Source organism: Pseudorasbora parva, chromosome 17 (assembly GCF_024679245.1).
Source record: "Pseudorasbora parva isolate DD20220531a chromosome 17, ASM2467924v1, whole genome shotgun sequence".
Taxonomy (NCBI): Eukaryota; Metazoa; Chordata; class Actinopteri; order Cypriniformes; family Gobionidae; genus Pseudorasbora; species Pseudorasbora parva.
Genome location: NC_090188.1, coordinates 11,576,101 through 11,592,228, shown reverse-complemented (window position 1 = coordinate 11,592,228; position 16,128 = coordinate 11,576,101). Strand labels below are relative to the sequence as shown.

At 39.2% G+C, this 16,128-nt stretch overlaps 1 protein-coding gene across 1 annotated transcript in view; it reads left to right on the top strand.

Moving 5' to 3' along the window:
* sema4ga (sema domain, immunoglobulin domain (Ig), transmembrane domain (TM) and short cytoplasmic domain, (semaphorin) 4Ga) overlaps positions 1 to 14,682 on the top strand; it is a 50,084-nt gene extending 35,402 nt beyond the window's left edge. Inside the window, exons 10-15 of the mRNA XM_067421419.1 lie at positions 5,612 to 5,759; positions 7,569 to 7,791; positions 7,920 to 8,035; positions 8,204 to 8,358; positions 8,798 to 8,859; positions 9,413 to 14,682. Coding sequence (XP_067277520.1) covers positions 5,612 to 5,759; positions 7,569 to 7,791; positions 7,920 to 8,035; positions 8,204 to 8,358; positions 8,798 to 8,859; positions 9,413 to 10,335 — 1,627 coding nt within the window. The 3' untranslated portion in view covers positions 10,336 to 14,682. The remainder of the gene's footprint in view (positions 1 to 5,611; positions 5,760 to 7,568; positions 7,792 to 7,919; positions 8,036 to 8,203; positions 8,359 to 8,797; positions 8,860 to 9,412) is intronic.
* Positions 14,683 to 16,128: the final 1,446 nt, after the last annotated feature.

The following is a 16,128-nucleotide window of genomic DNA, read 5'->3' as shown; positions in this document are numbered from 1 at the left end:
CTGGTGGGTTTGTTGAAATAGATTTAGTCTGTTAGTAAGTTCATCTGTCAGCCAGGACACACTCCTTTCTTTGGCTCATTCTGGCCCTATACATCAAATGAGGCGACAGCATTTACAGTCCACCAGGATCATGAGAATGAAAATCGCTGACACGTCCTCTGGCTGTCTGTAGCACGAAACATGTTTTATTCATAAGCAGGTCACAGTCTCTCAGGAGATCAAAGAATTTGCTATGGACACGTATAGCCAGGCTTTGACTCATTATTGATAAAATCCAAAATGCTGTACTTTGAAGCTTGAGGGCCACATTTCTATTTTTGTCAGTGTGACAGTTAAACATTTTCTTTTTATTCAATTGTTTCCTTAAACACATATCTTCAGAGCTAAACTGGTTATAGCACATAGGTCACACACGCTTTACGTCTGCAGCTTTGACAGAAATGACAGTCTTGACGCCCTGCTGAAACCAGAGGGGAGGATCTGATGAGCTGCCAGGCAATCAATCTGTGGGTTGCGGCTGCCTGAGGTGCAAACCGCAAACATATGAGTAACAGTGATGAATGACAGGACAGGCAGGACCATAATGTCTGCTACGCTAGAAAATAATTACGCAGAAGAGAACGAGTGAAACAGGGAGAGACATATAAAACGAGAATGAGTGCGTCAGCTGAGCTCTGATGACATAATCACACCGACCTCTCTAGCAGGGCAAGGTTGAATGACTCTTGTGTCACCACTCACAATGTCATCAGTTTGGGTGTAAAGTTTACATTGACGTGGGTGTTTGTTTTCCTATTAGGCAAGTCTTAATCATACTTGGAATCTTCTGTAAAAGACATTATCTCTTAAAGGAATAGTTTGCCCAAAAATGACATTTACAAGAAATTTACAAGACAACGATTTACTAAAAACAGAATACATTGTCAAAATGATCCCCATTCACACAGATCTGCTACATTGACTAAAAAGACTGTGCTACACATGCCAGGTCAGTAGTTATCGATGTCACTTTGTCAAGAAACAACCTGGCGAACACGTGTGTGAAGTTTGTGAACTTTAAGGGGTGTGACGAGACACTTAGCTCACGAGACAAGACACAGGACACGAGATTGGGTTCACAAGAATGAGACGAGACAAGATATTTGCACAGTATTTTTAAGAAATCCTCAATGATGAAATTCATGACTGGAAAAATAGTCTGTAGGTGCATTTTGAAATGATTTAACTAATCATCCTGTAATGAATGTCATGTCAGCTCTACTTTCTGAGTATGAATTATCAAATGCATTGAAAGACAACAATATACAAACACTGCAACAAACAAACTCAAATGACTGGCTACTCCACGTGAGTCTCACATCACTCTCTTCAGACCTTAGGCTACTGTACATGAATTATTAGCTTCCAGAACTTCTGATTGAGGCTGTGTGTGACCACCTAATTGAACTACTTTCCATAATGCCTAGTTCACAGCTTCACACTGCCCAATTTTAGCCCCGATTATGACTCTCTGACAGGTTTTCCAAAATCGCAGACAAATGCCAGAGATCATAGGCAAATCAGTGCTTGTGCACGTGAGTGACAATCACGCAGTGTGAATGATCAAAGATTAGATCAAAGAGAATCGCAGATGAGTCGCCGACGCCCGCAAGATATTTGGCATGCTAAATATCTGGACCTGTCGGAGATTCAATATCCTACTGTGTGAAATGAGTTCTGACTGAAAATTACATCGGTGATGACCGACAGCCAATGAGAGAGTGAGATACAGGGCAGCGGGAGGTTCAGGGAGGAGTTATAGAGCAGAATATCAGCATTTTAATATATAGAATATATATTATTATATTAGCACAAATATTTGCTTGTCCAGCTGCAGCAACATATTGCAAAATAATTTATTTACCGCAAACTCTCTTTTGTAGAACACAATCTTTGTTCCCTGTCTGTCCAACAATTTTCTCCTCCATAATCTTAGTTATTTTTCTCCTTTTCGCTGCAAATCCGTGCACAGACCATGGATAGCAAACTTTCTGCAGTTTATCATTTTTAATAACAATTCCAGTCTCGCGCATATGTGATCTTGCGTTGTTTACTTGTCACATTGCATGTGTTTGGTTGAGAATGTTGGGAAATGTAGCTTGCGCACCGGGGAGAGAGAGTTGTCGGCAATTGTTCCTCTTATATAGTCCTGCAGTGTGAAACCTCCTGTCCCTGATCCATTGTCCAGCAGCCATATCACCCTGTAGCCCAAGACTGGTTTCCCACTGAAGCTAAGCAGGGCTGAGCCTTGTCAGTACCTGGATGGGAGACCAACTGGGAAAACCAGGTAGCTGCTGGTAGAGGTGTTAGTGAGGCCAGCAGGGGGTGCTCAACCTGTGGTCTGTGTGGGGCGTAACACCCCAGTATAGTGATGTGGACACTATACTGACAAAGAGCACAGTCTTTCGGATGAGACATTAAACTGAGGTCCTGACTCTCTGTGGTCATTAAAAATCCCAGGATGTCTTTCGGAAAAAGAGTAGGGGTGTAACCCCGGCATCCTGGCCAAATTTGCCCATTGGCCTCTGTCCATCATGGCCTCCTAATCATCCCCTTATTCTGATTGGCTTCATCACTCGGTCTCCTCTCCACCAATCAGCTGGTGTGTGGTGAGCGTTCTGGTGCAATATGGCTGCCGTCGCATCATCCAGGTAGATGCTGCACATTGGTGGTGGTTGAGGAGATTCCCCCCTTCTATGTAAAGCGCTTTGAGTGCCTTGAAAAGCGCTATATAAATCGAACGCATTATTATTTATTATTATTATTGTGCAATGTGAGAGCTACCCCAGATAGTTATGCAGTATGAATAGAGCAGTGACCCGACGAGTTTGAAAATCGTGCAGTCTGAACTAGGCATAAATTGAACATAGCAACAAAAACAGTGTACATAATGGAAAAAATAATAATTTTAGTCTTAGTACTCTCTCATTATTCAAAGTGCAATCAGAGACAAGAGTTAAGAGGTGGTTACAACTACACAGCCCAGCCTAAAATAGCGTTGATACTGGGAGACAGGCTATTGTATGGTGCCATTTTTGCGCGAATCAGGGAGCTTGCTTTTACTTTCGCTTTCACTTCACGATCGCATGTATTCTATGTATAAGGAGCGGCAGTGTTGCGTGTGCGTTCTAAAAGATAAGACGTTTATCAGACGTGTTGGCTCTGTTTCGTACAAATCTTTGGCCATGGTCCTGTCAGTCAACTTACCTTACTCTCATCACATGATCAGCGAACTGTGGACAGTGGAGGATGTTATGTTAACTTAGCAGTGACATATTCTATGCTAATTTCACTCTCACACTCTGTCACCCCTCTAGTGAACATAATATGCATGTGCATGACACAAATTCACATTTTTGTTGTTTACATGGAGACCTTACACTTTGTTTTCAAAAGCTTGTGTTTCTTAGGTCCCAAAAGCACTGTTGTAGTGTAAATGAATGGCCAAAGTGCATACAGTTTTTCCGATTTTAGTTGAAAGGGGTGTCGTGTAACCCTAAACTTTGCAGGAAGGTAGCTCTCCAGGAAAAGGATTGGGCACTCCTGGTTTACCCCATTTGATCACATTGATTTTTTTTGGAACCTTTAAAAACTCTGGCTCCTTAAAGGTAGTTTTTTATGTGCTATACACTGTTTTATAGACATTGAATCATGTAAATCATATCAAATCAACTGATCTCTCGAGTCAATCTTGCAGTTTCACAAAAAAATCACAAGTAACATTACCCTGATAATGCATTCAAATCAGCAGAATTTGCAACTACTAGGCATATTTCAAGGCTTAATGACACTTGTACAGTGTTAATAAGCACAAGACATATTGGAACGCAACAGTCTAATGCTGCCTTTCCACTATCTCTGACATTTACAAACGATTGTCACATTTCTCCCCCCAGAGCCAGGTTTACAGAACTTTTAAATTGTTTGTGACACAGCTGTTATCCTCTGCTTATTTACCATAGTAAAATGAATGAATAAAGAATGAACTGTATGATTATATCCACCAAAGGTGACAATACTGATAAAAATGTTGAGTGTTTCTGTTACTATCTACTGTCACTGTATGGAAAAGAGCAAATTCTACAACATTTTCTTTTGTGTTCCATCCATGGACAAAGTGTCATTGATAGGCGCCGCACGGACAAGGACAAATTGCTTATTTCTCTGGATTTAAACATTAATTCATGGATTTGTTCTAGTGGTTATTGGATATTTTACCCCAAAAATCTTACACGTTGTGCCTTTAAGCTAGACTGGGTAAACCCAGTATTTCTACTTGATTTCATCTCAGTCTAAAAACCTGTACATTCATTACTGCTGCTTCTGTTTCACTTTTGTTCACTTTTGCGGGAACCGTTCACAGACTGGCTTATCCACCTAGCGCACTATTGGCGGGTTTAACACGATGACAGATAGAGAAACGATGGGTCGGTGCCCATTGATCACGGCTTTTGTGCTCTGATTGGTTGAAGAAATATCCAATTCATTTGAATTATGCTCGTATATATCACGCCTTTTGTGGTCTGATTGGTTGAAGGACCATTTAATTGCAGTCATTTGAACTATGCTCGTTGATCACGCCTCTTGTGCAGTAGAAAATACAGAGCAGACTCCCCAGACCAATGTTCAATTTTAAATTGAGCTTGGTCTGGTGATAGCCAGACAATCTTTAAAGGGATAGTTTACTTAAAAATGAAAATTTTGTCATCCTTTACTCACCCTTAAGTTGTTTCAAACCTGTATGAATTTCTTTCTTAAGCTGAACACAAGGGAAGATATTTTGAAGAATGCCAGTAACCAAACAGTTAACTGGAGCCATTGACTTCCATAGCATTTTTTTTTTCCTACTATGGAAGTCAATGGCTCCAGTTAACTATTTGGTTACTTACATCCTTCAAAATATCTCCCCTTGTGTTCAGCTGAAGAAAGAAATTCATACAGGTTTGAAACAACTTGAGGGTGAGTAAAGGATGACAGAAATATCATTTTAAAGTGAACTATCCCTTTAAGCTACTATTGGAAATGCTCTTTTAACTCCAGTACTGTTTTTGTTTTTTTACAGACAGTCACTTCTAATAAGTGCCACTTCCTCTTACTAGTACTGATCACTTGAAGAGCTTTGTCTATGTTCCTGTCTTGCCCCCTTCACCCACTCACTGTCATCCCTCACCTCTCTCACACACTTTTTAATAAATTTGTAATCTATTTTTCGTGTTTCCATGGTTACACAGTGGGCTTATGAGGGTTCTATGCTGACATGCCAAGACCTTGAGAAACAATGAGCGCAGCACAGGCTGAGAGGCTCTTCGGTTAATAAACCCAAGCATAGCAACTGGAAGCTGGATCAGCTACAAAGCGCTCACACCTAGGCTGATTCACCACTTTCATGAATGCACCATCTATTCACAAATTTTCTTTGAGCTCCCTTGAAATATATTCTTAAGAAATGGCTGAGTGTGGGTGTACGTAGTCCCAGCATTGGTTCAGGGTTTTACCTGACATCATCATGTAGTGTTGAATTTCTCTCCTTTGTACTGCTTTGAAAAAATACTCACCAGAGCTTCTTTTTCAGGAAAAATGTAAAAGCATCTGCTATCTGCCAGTACTCCATTTCGGATATCCAATGGGCATTTGAGGGGCCTTACATGGAAAGCAAAGAAGACTCCAGCTCTAAATGGGCACAGTACACAGGGAAGTTGCCAGAACCTCGACCCGGCTCGGTAAGGCCAACAGTAGCTATACATGATTACAGCTATACTGATCCCGTTTCATCTTACACTGGCCTGATTATCCTCATCCCTGAAACTCTGCCTGCCTGCTGACTCTGATGGGGAAGCACAAGTCAGCACTTCACAGGTGGAGCTACTAAAGCTCTCTTACCGCTGTGCAAGGTACAGGTAGAGCGTTGATCTGGTTTCATCCAGTAATCAGACGCTGATGAGCAATTTTACAGAGAGCACATGGAGAGAAAAAAGGGCTTATTTCATCAAAGCTTTTGCTATGGAGATTATCAGCAGGCAGAAAATCTTTGCTGATTGGCTGTATTATGATTTTTGAATGGGTGATATTTCTAATGAGTGAGCCTGTTTGCGAGTGAGGGTTTATACCTTTAATTGATGTTTGGAAAGTTTTAGAAATGTAAAGGAAAGAACATTTTTGGTTTTCCCTGGCCTATTTTAGGTTTTTGAAAACGTAAGATTGAGCGCTTGAACAGTTTCTGTCAGATAATTAAAATGACCGTTGAATTGTCAATTTTCAGTCAAAAGACTGAGAATAGCTTATTGTCCTACATTCTCGATGGGAAATTAGTAGGTAATCCCACTGTGCAAGAAGAAGGGGGGATTTCAGACCCTGCATTATTTGTATGTGCCAGCTGTGAAGACGCAAATAATGCAAAACTGTGAAAATATGGCATCAAGTAAGACAGCGGCTATTTGCACTGTAAATAGTGATAAATGCTATTTACACTGAAAAAGCAGTATTTTCTTAGTAATATGCTATTTACATTAAGTGCAAAGCAATAACATTTATTTACACTATGTGAAAATAGCAGTGTTTTCTTTGCAATTAGTGTAAATAGTAGTTAGATACTATTTGCACCTCAGTATTTTAGAACATTATGAAAAAGAATAATAACATATTGAGTGTAAATGATAAAATGTTTTAAATAAATTCCACGTTAATGAGACAATAAAGCCCTCCCTACACCTAGTCCTAACCCTACCTGATAAACACTTTGTTATTGAATAACCATTTGGCCCTTTAATTCCACTTTTTCATATTTTCTTAATATTTATTGAGAATAAATGTCTTTCCAATCTGTAATGCAATGGGAAAAAGGAAGAAGAAAGAGTTCAGCAAAAGGCAGATTCGAACTCTGTGTCGATCGTGTCAAAATAATCCGTAACTACTCCCTACGCCACTTTTGCTGACAGATCACAGGTTATTTTTTGTACTTTTGTCTAGTCCAACCAGACATTTGTGTGTGGAGTTAGTGTAAATAGCCTCTGCCAACAAGGTGAGCTATTTGCACTGGCCAGAAGTGATGTCCGGAGGGGTTATTTGTTTCGATTAAATCATCAAAATATAAGGAAAATATTGTAATTTCCTGAAATTTCAGGAAAGAATTAAAAACACTAAACTTAGTAACATTAAACCTGTAACTGTAGTTTGCCTTTTTGCCAAATAATTTTCTCAGATAAATACCTTAACTAAGCAAAACAAGCATAGAAAAACAAAAATTCATACATTTTTCTGTTCTCTTGTTTTTGCATGTGTTCATAATTTCATTGTATGACAGTCTGGCCAAAATGGTCCACACAATTTGTTTGCATTATCACTAATACAAAAAATTGGCTCCAAGCACAACTATGCAATATGCTTACAAAATCATTAACACATTTTTTATAATATTTGAATAAAGGGTAAATATGTCCATTTTCCTAGGATGGACATGACTTTTGGCCATTACTGTCTATGTATTGTTGGAGGGTGACTTTGCCTTGCTTGTGCTTTCCATTTCTCTTCAGTGCATCACAGATGAACTCAGAGCAAGAGGCATCAACTCATCCACCCAACTCCCAGATGACGTACTTCATTTTGTCCGGCGCCATCCGCTCATGTACAGGCAGATCCTTCCTCAAGGACAACGCCCCCTGCTGTTTAGGAGGAACGTGGACTACACTAAAATTGCTGTACACAGAGTGACTGGTCTAGATGGTCAGATATACCACATACTCTTCATTGGGACAGGTACTGCAGTGAACTCCTCTTAGCTGCTTCTTAAAACAATTTATATTAAAGTATTCAATTTATCTGAAATAAAATAAAAGCGGTATGACACTGGGAATGTATTTCATCTGGTTTCGATGTTCCTCCAGATGAAGGTTGGCTACAGCGAGGTGTGAAGGTTAATGGTCAGCTGCACATCATTGAGGAGCTGCAGCTGTTTGAGGAGCCCCAGCCAGTGGACAGTATAGTCATCTCTGAGAAACAGGTGAGAAATGAGTGTGTCTGCACTCTGGAAGTCGTAAATACATTATTACAACAGGTTGTTCCCATTATAAATCCATTACATTCTGTTTGAATTTATATGAGTGTAATTTGATTTTATGCACAGCCCACAATGTGAATCTTACTACCCACTTGAACCTTTCTTTGTCAGATGAGTGTGTATGTGGGTTCGCCCAGCTCAGTGGTGCAGTTGCCCTTGTCCACATGCAGCAGATACTCCTCGTGCTTTGACTGCGTGATGGCACGTGATCCCTTCTGTGCCTGGGATGGACTGGAGTGTGTGGACATTACATCACACAACAACAGGTACGAATGCATGGTCATGGATACTAGTACCTCTGCTGTATTTATTAACTTTTTCTTTTAACATCTTATCTTAATGCAAGTACTCTGTTAATAAGGACATAGCTTGATTTTAGTAATCATTAGTAACGCACTATATATCTGTACCATAATAGTTACAATTCTCCGCGTTAGAATATTTAATCATATTTTATATTTGAATATTTATTTGTTCATGCTAATTTCTAATATTTTTACATTTAGATTACATTTGTCATCCTCTAACACTCATTTAAATGTTTCTTGTAGTACCAGTAAATTAAAATGAATATCCATTTTTTTCATACTGTACATTGATACCTAGATTCACTTGTAGCAATTCTAGTTTTTAATTTTTAATTTAAATAACCATACATTGATCAGTTATCATGCGTCACCAATAATAACCTTTCTCTTTCTACAGAGCTAATCTGACCCAGGATATTCTGAATGGAAACCAGGGCTGTGATGATTCCACAGCAGATGGTATGAAACATGTTTGTTGTAATAGTCAGTATTAAGATTCAGTGTAATTTTAGTACAATCTATATACTGTTTTTTTATGTTTTGAATTTGCTTGTATTTTTATATATTTTTTAGTTTTCATTTTAATTCCGCTAGTCATTTTTATCGTGTTTTTTTCTTTTTAAAATTTAATGGATTTTAAACTTTGAGTAATTTTAGTACTTCGATAGATTTTAGTTCAGTTGGGAATATTTGTAATTTTTCATTTACTGCTTTTTTTTAATATAGTTATATTTCAGGTTTATTTCAATGAATGAAAACTATTTTAATAGTTTAGTTTACAATAACAGCACTGTGATTATTTCTTTCTACATCAGTGTAGTCAGTTTGTTGACTTATACCTCAGTTAGTCACAGCAAAAGGTATTAGCCAATATTTAAGGTTACAGATTATTCCTAATAAGAAGTGTCCAGTGATTTACCATTATTGCAGTGATATAATCAAGGTAGTTAACCCTAAACGTGTACTCCAATATTGCTGTAACTGATGTGTGTGTGTCATGACTCTGTCATAGACCAAGTGTTACACCGCTCTCGTTCTGTGATGGCGGGCGATGACGTGCTGCTTCAGTGTGAACTCAGCTCCAATCTGGCAACCCCAGAGTGGATGCTGGATGGGAAGAAGCTACAGGGTTACGGGCTGGACTCTGGCTACCGTGTCGGCACTGACGGTCTCCTAGTCATCGAGGCGCGGCCTTACCAGAGCGGCCACTACTGCTGCTTCGCCCTGGAAAATGGAGTCCATGTTCCTGTGGTGATCTACAGCTTGACAGTTCGCCAGGAGCTTCCTGCGCCTCCTCCTGTGGAGCCAACGAAGCCAGCGCAGCCACGCTTGACCACAGCGATCTACTGGAGCTTTCAGACTTCCCAAAGTGACTCCCCGGAGAACTTTCATCCAACCCCCATGTCTCCTCGCTTTGAGTTCCTGTCCGTGAGGAACATGGAGGCCATGTACCTATCCCTAATCACAATCCTAGGAGGCCTTTGTTTTGTTCTAACAATTGTCCTGTTATATGTGGGATTCTGTTTGCAAGGGCGGAGAGGTAAATACTCTTTGCGGGCCGCTGCTCATGCCGAAAGGAAGCGAGGGGCTCAGATGGAGCTCAAGACCATCTCCAGCCACTGCAACGGGAAAACCGACGCTCACGACGGCCTGCTGCAGATTGTTCCAGGAGAAGCAGCAACGTCACCCAACAAAGAGCTTCCTCCTGCTCCACCTCTCCCACCGCCTTCAGAACCAGAGTACGTCAATGGATTCTCTGCCACCTTACCCAGTGTCTTACGCAAGATGAACGGCAACAGCTATGTGTTACTGAGACAGACCGACGGAGATACGACATCTCCGCTCTATTACTCCTTCACAGAGGAGCTCAACAGGATCCTTGAGAAGAGGAAGCACACACAGCTGTGTAGTAAACCTGATGAAAGCTCAGTGTGAACCTTACCTACTCTGTGGAGATGTTTTGAAACTACTTGTGTCCTCTAAAGTGCTCAAGGGCAGTATCATTGTCTATTACCCCTTTTTTACTTTAACCGGATGTTAATAAGTAGCCGCAGCAGCAGCTTTTATTGGAAGATAAACAAAACATTGGTGTTCCTCTAAAAGGCCAAACTGCCTCTCCGTTTACATTTCAAATGTAGAGCTTTTGACTTTCAACAGACTGAGGAATGCCCACTGGTTACAAAATAGCAAAGAACGAACACATGGAAATTCTACCTCAGTAAATGATATCACACAGCTTTCGGCTTATTTCTGAGTGCTTGTGTGTAATAGGGGTTGGAACTTGGGATGTATAGTTAGGGACACGCGGCAAGGGAATCTTCAAAGCAAAAGATCCCATCTGGGGGAATCAAGTAAATGATTCCGTTACGAACTGGTTGGAAGAGACGTTTACAAGGCAGCATTGTAAAACAGCTACAAGATGAACTCAGATGGAGGTTTTGTGCCTGCAAGTCGTGAGAAAACTAGTGCTGTCGAGCACTGAATGTCTTTGTATTTGTCCTTTATTTGAAATTCTTAAAATGTAAAAGCCAACACTGACCATAGAAGTAACAGCTTGTAATAATAATAATAATCATGATTAAGAAGAGCAGGGATAACAGACTTTGAATTCAATGAGAAATGCACTTGATGTTACTAATTATGTAAATAAGGCTTTTATTAATAGTTTCACAAGCGTGGGAACGCGGGAAGATGACAGTATTAACCACTGAGATGCACTTTATGGACCGGTAGCATTTGTTTTCCATGAGGTGCTGCTTATTCTGACAGATCTGGAGAGGATGGAATGGAGTACAAGGGCGGGAAGATTGTGAACGATGTGAAAGTGACAATACGATAAAACTGTGTTATACTCTGAATTGAAAATGCTACGAAATGGAAGACTAAAGTTTGTGGACAGAGTGAGTACGACCCTGAGAAATGGACAACTAAACATGCCAAGTCTGTATTTGTCCGATTCGGATCTGTATGTCTCACATGCACAAGAACTGACATGATTCCTCATTTGATTCCTTCATTAGAATTCCAGAGTCATTAGCTGCAAGGTTTCCATGGCAACCACAGAGTAGAGGTAAAGCTGACGCTGACCTTTTTAGATTATCCTTTTGACATGACCAATTATTTTAGCACCTCTTACAGTCAGGTCTCACCGTCTTAACTGAGATTAGCGAATTAGCGGGACATCATGAAATGGGGTTTCTGCTGCCAGTAAATAAACTAAATTCAGTTCTAGTCGGGACATGATGAACAATGAGTATTGTAACATGGTTCTATTGGGGGGTTTAATAATCCTTTCTCTTCCAGTAAGTCCATTAGACTGTTGTGTAAATGTTCGTCCTGGAACTGGTCCAGCTTCAACTGCCCACACTTGCGTGCAAGAGAGGTTTTGGCGTATCTCCCACTACTTAAGAAGAGCGTAGCACCTGGTTCTGTCTGTTTAGATCAGAATATGCAGATTGCAGCCGAGTGGAGAACATTAAGGCCACATGTTCAGAACACAACTAAGATGAGCACTGCTGATAGTGTACTTTGCTTTCTTCCTTTACACTTTGCGCTCAGACTCAGTTTTTATCTTGTTGAATGATTCCGTCTTGTTTAGAGTTGGGCCTATTTTTTTCACTCTTTTTTTTTTTTGGTTTGTTTGAGGCATAGTGCATGTAAAAATTTAAATAATGTCATTATTTAATTATTTACTTACCTTTATGTTGTTACAAACCTGTACAGTATGTTCTTACTTGTTCAAGGGACACAAAAGAAGATATTTTGAAGTATGTTCCCTCAATTTGCTGAATTCGAAACTGCGTACTATACTACTTTAACCATATCTTTCTATGTCAGATAAAGTAGGAGTGGTATGCAAGTATGCAGTTCCGAATTCAGCAATAATGACCAACTAGGATTCAATAAAATAACACACATTTCAAATCTTCTAAAGACAGATTCAAAATGTGTCACGAATATTAATAATTAGTGACTTAGCGAATATAGCACCTAAGACGTGGACCACTTTTATGATACCTTTATGGCTTTGTCATTTTTTGAGCTTCACTTGTTTTTATATCTTTCATTTTTTTACTCCATCATCTCTCCCTCTCTGAATCCCCCACAATTTCCGTTTGACAAATGGCATTCATGTCCGTGCATACACCTCCATCGTAGTCTCTAATGAGAGCAGAATACATCTGCATCCACGTCTGACCTCCACTCTCCCAGAGGGTCACAAGCTGTGATTAGATGCTTGTCTTCATGCAGCTCAGACGGTCTGTGCTTGCAATGTTTACATCCCTTGAGACTTATATTCCTGTGAAAGAGGCACTCCTGCAGAATCTTCTAACATGCCAGGACAGGTTTGTGGATGAGAAATATCTCGACCACTGCCCGCATTCAAAGTGAATTTGAAGTGCACTAGAGAGAGAACGAGATTGACAGAGAAAGATCAAAAGAGAGTCTGGAGATTGCATAGGAATAGATTGGGAAATGTTCATTAAGCCTTTTATCCTCATTTAGGGAAACTACATAAGGCATTCAGCAGTGCTCGGATTTGCTTCCAGATTAAAAAATGGCATGTTAATGTTGCCAAAATGCCATTGGTTCTCCTGGGTGTAGTAACTGAACAAGGCATGAGCAATTTCGATCTGTTCATCACATTGCACGTCTTCAGAAGAGAGCACAAAACGAGTCATATCAACACTTTTTTTTGAGTGACTTTTTTTTATTATATACTGTTTTTAATGGCACATAATGATTTAAATTTTAGCAAATAAAAGTAGCATACATGTTTGGAATGACATGAAGGAGAGTAAATAAAAAACTAATTCTTGGGTAAAAAATTGTTACATGGTTATCGTTACTCAGAATTTGTCCTCTGCATTTAACCCATCCAAGTTAGTGCGCACACATTAGGACTATTGAGTAGTGAACCCACACACACCTGGAGCAGGGGACGGCCATTTTGCTGTAGCGCTCAGGGAGTGATTGGGGGTTAGGTCCAATCTCAGTCATTTCCTGCTAGTACTGAGAATCAAACCTTACCAGTCTGACGCTCTAACCATTAGGCCCCATTATATACCTTCAAACAAAACAGAACCTTTATGCTCTTTAACATTTTGGGTTTATTTTTGAGATGTCAAGAGAGCAGGACCTGCTTCTGTTTGATGCAGTCCAAAGAAGTGAAATGAATCGAACAAGGAAATATGGCATTGTCAAAATATGACATGAGACATTTCAGTCCATACAAAACCATACATCTCTCTGCAGTGTAATCCATAAAGCAAAAAGGAGTCACCGCTGAGGTATATAGGAGAATTGTTATTGATCGTGTGTGTTTTGTTGTTGTACTATTAAGCCATTTTCAATATGAACTAAATACTTAATAAATTATTAAATAGGTTTATGTCCTGTATAGATGACCAGAAAAAAACATATATCAAGTTTATTGGTCCCTTCAGTCATGCATATTTTATTCCAGTACATACAGTATAATACAAAAAAAATTGTCAGTGGAAATATTTATTTTATAGCGTTGTACAGTTTTGTGTATATTTATTTAATTAGTGTTTCAAACTGGGATTTTTAAAATTGTGGTTGGTTAATGGTGCATGGCTATGCATTTTTGCAAACATTATTTACAATTTTTGAAATAAAAAAACTATATAATAATATAGATGATGCTGATGATAATAATAGAAATCAAATACCCTAATAAGTCCAATAAAGCATGTTTCTATTATTACAGTATTTTCCAAAATCGTAAAAAATGTTTCCAGTTGTACATGCGCTAAATGTTACACAACATTCCAACTAAGATTGTATGCTTCCTATTTCTTGTGTTCAGAAAATATTGTTAAATCTCCTGCAGTCACTTCAGTACACAGTTGTATGCCTCTTCAGTCGTGGGTAGGTTTGTGTGGGCTGCCTCTGGAACTGCATTTAATGAAGCTGGTTAGACCTCTGCCTGTCACCATGGTGAAAACAACGTAGAATTATGAATTCATGTTTAATTCTTTACTGCTCTCTCCATGCAAGAAACATTCTCGAGTATCTTGCCCCGTGTTTGTTCAGACAGTCAAATGTATTCATTTAATGTGTATATCTTTCCCTTTGTCCAAGGGCAAAGTGTTGTTTTGTGTTTAATTAACAGTAATACCACAGGGACATGCTTGCAGGGGAGGAGGCTGAGAAGTGTGAATCCATTATGTTCAACGTTGGAAACTTGTAAGTCTGAAATTTGATCCGTTTACATTTTACCCAGTCAATTATTTTAATAAACAGTATTGAAGCTTCTGTTTGTGTCTTTCTGGATTGGTATTGCATGAAATAAATGCAAATTTCAATCAGTCTTCTTTCATGAGTCAAGCTTATGCAAAATGAGGTTAGCATACCTCACCTGTGTTGACATGTAGGTGCTTTAACACAACGGGTTATTACCACTTACAGCTGGAACAGGTTGTTCTGTGTTTAAGTGGTGTTCAAACAGAATATGTTTTACTTCAAATCTCCTGCAGAGAACTAGTTAAAAAAAAGCACTCCATTACAGATTAGTCCATTTAAGTGTTTGAGAAGTGCTATTCATAAAAGTAGGCTATTATCGTCGATTAGTGTGCTATAATCTAATCTGGTCTACACATCCTGCATAAAGGGGTATTAATCTGTCACCATCACATATATTCAAAATATTATCGCTTGGTCAATAGTTGGACCCAGAGGGAAATAATATGTGAATAACACTGATGTAGAAGCAGCAAACCCTGGTTGTTAGTCTAATCATAAATGTGTCCCTCACATCTGATGTGTTGTTTGGAATGTTGTCCCAGGATCAACAAAGATGTTGATCCAGGAACATGTTGTACTTGGTGAAATGACGTTCATCATAGTGACATACTGTAACCTCTGAAAGAGCAATCATATCAATCTCTAAAGACATTCAAAAACCTACAGTATCATAGTAAACCATGGCGTCACATGACAACAAAAGGGTGTGGGGTTATGCTGCTCATAATGTGGGTTTCGCCCGGTGGAATGATACAGGATAAACGAAACGGAGATAAGCAGTGTTTGTACGTGAGGAGTGTAGCCTAGTTTTGTTTTGCTGAAGTCTATGGAAAGTATCTCATTAAAGGGTTAGTTCACCCCTCACCCTAATGTTGTTCCACACCCGTAAGACCTCTGTTCATCTTCAGAACACAGTTTAAGATATTTTAGATTTAGTCCGAGAAAGTATGCAATTGTATGCACACTATACTGTCCATGTCCAGAAAGGGAATAAGAACATCATCAGAGTAGTCCATATGTGACATCAGTTAGTTATCAGAATCTCTTGAAGCATCGAAAAAAACATTTTGGTCCAAAAATCACAAAAACTACGACTTTATTCAGCATTGTCTTCTCTTCCTGGTTTGTTTTCAGTCCTCAAATAAAGATTAGAACGGTTATGAATTAGCGGATTGATTCATGATTCAGATCGTGTGTCATACTGCTGATATCACGTGACATTGGCGATCAGAATCATGAATCACTCCACTTTAGTTCTCTTGGTCTCTGTTGGTCCGGACCAAAAAAAAAAGAAAAAAAGAAATGCATTTAGTCCTGGTTTACTTATTTACACTGTCATTTTTAAGCTCGAACCTAATTATATTTTCCAACAGACCTTACCGAACATCCAAATAAATGCCATGTTCTGGGTTAAATACACTCATTTTATGTGCATATAAAGCATTTTGACAAGCTGAA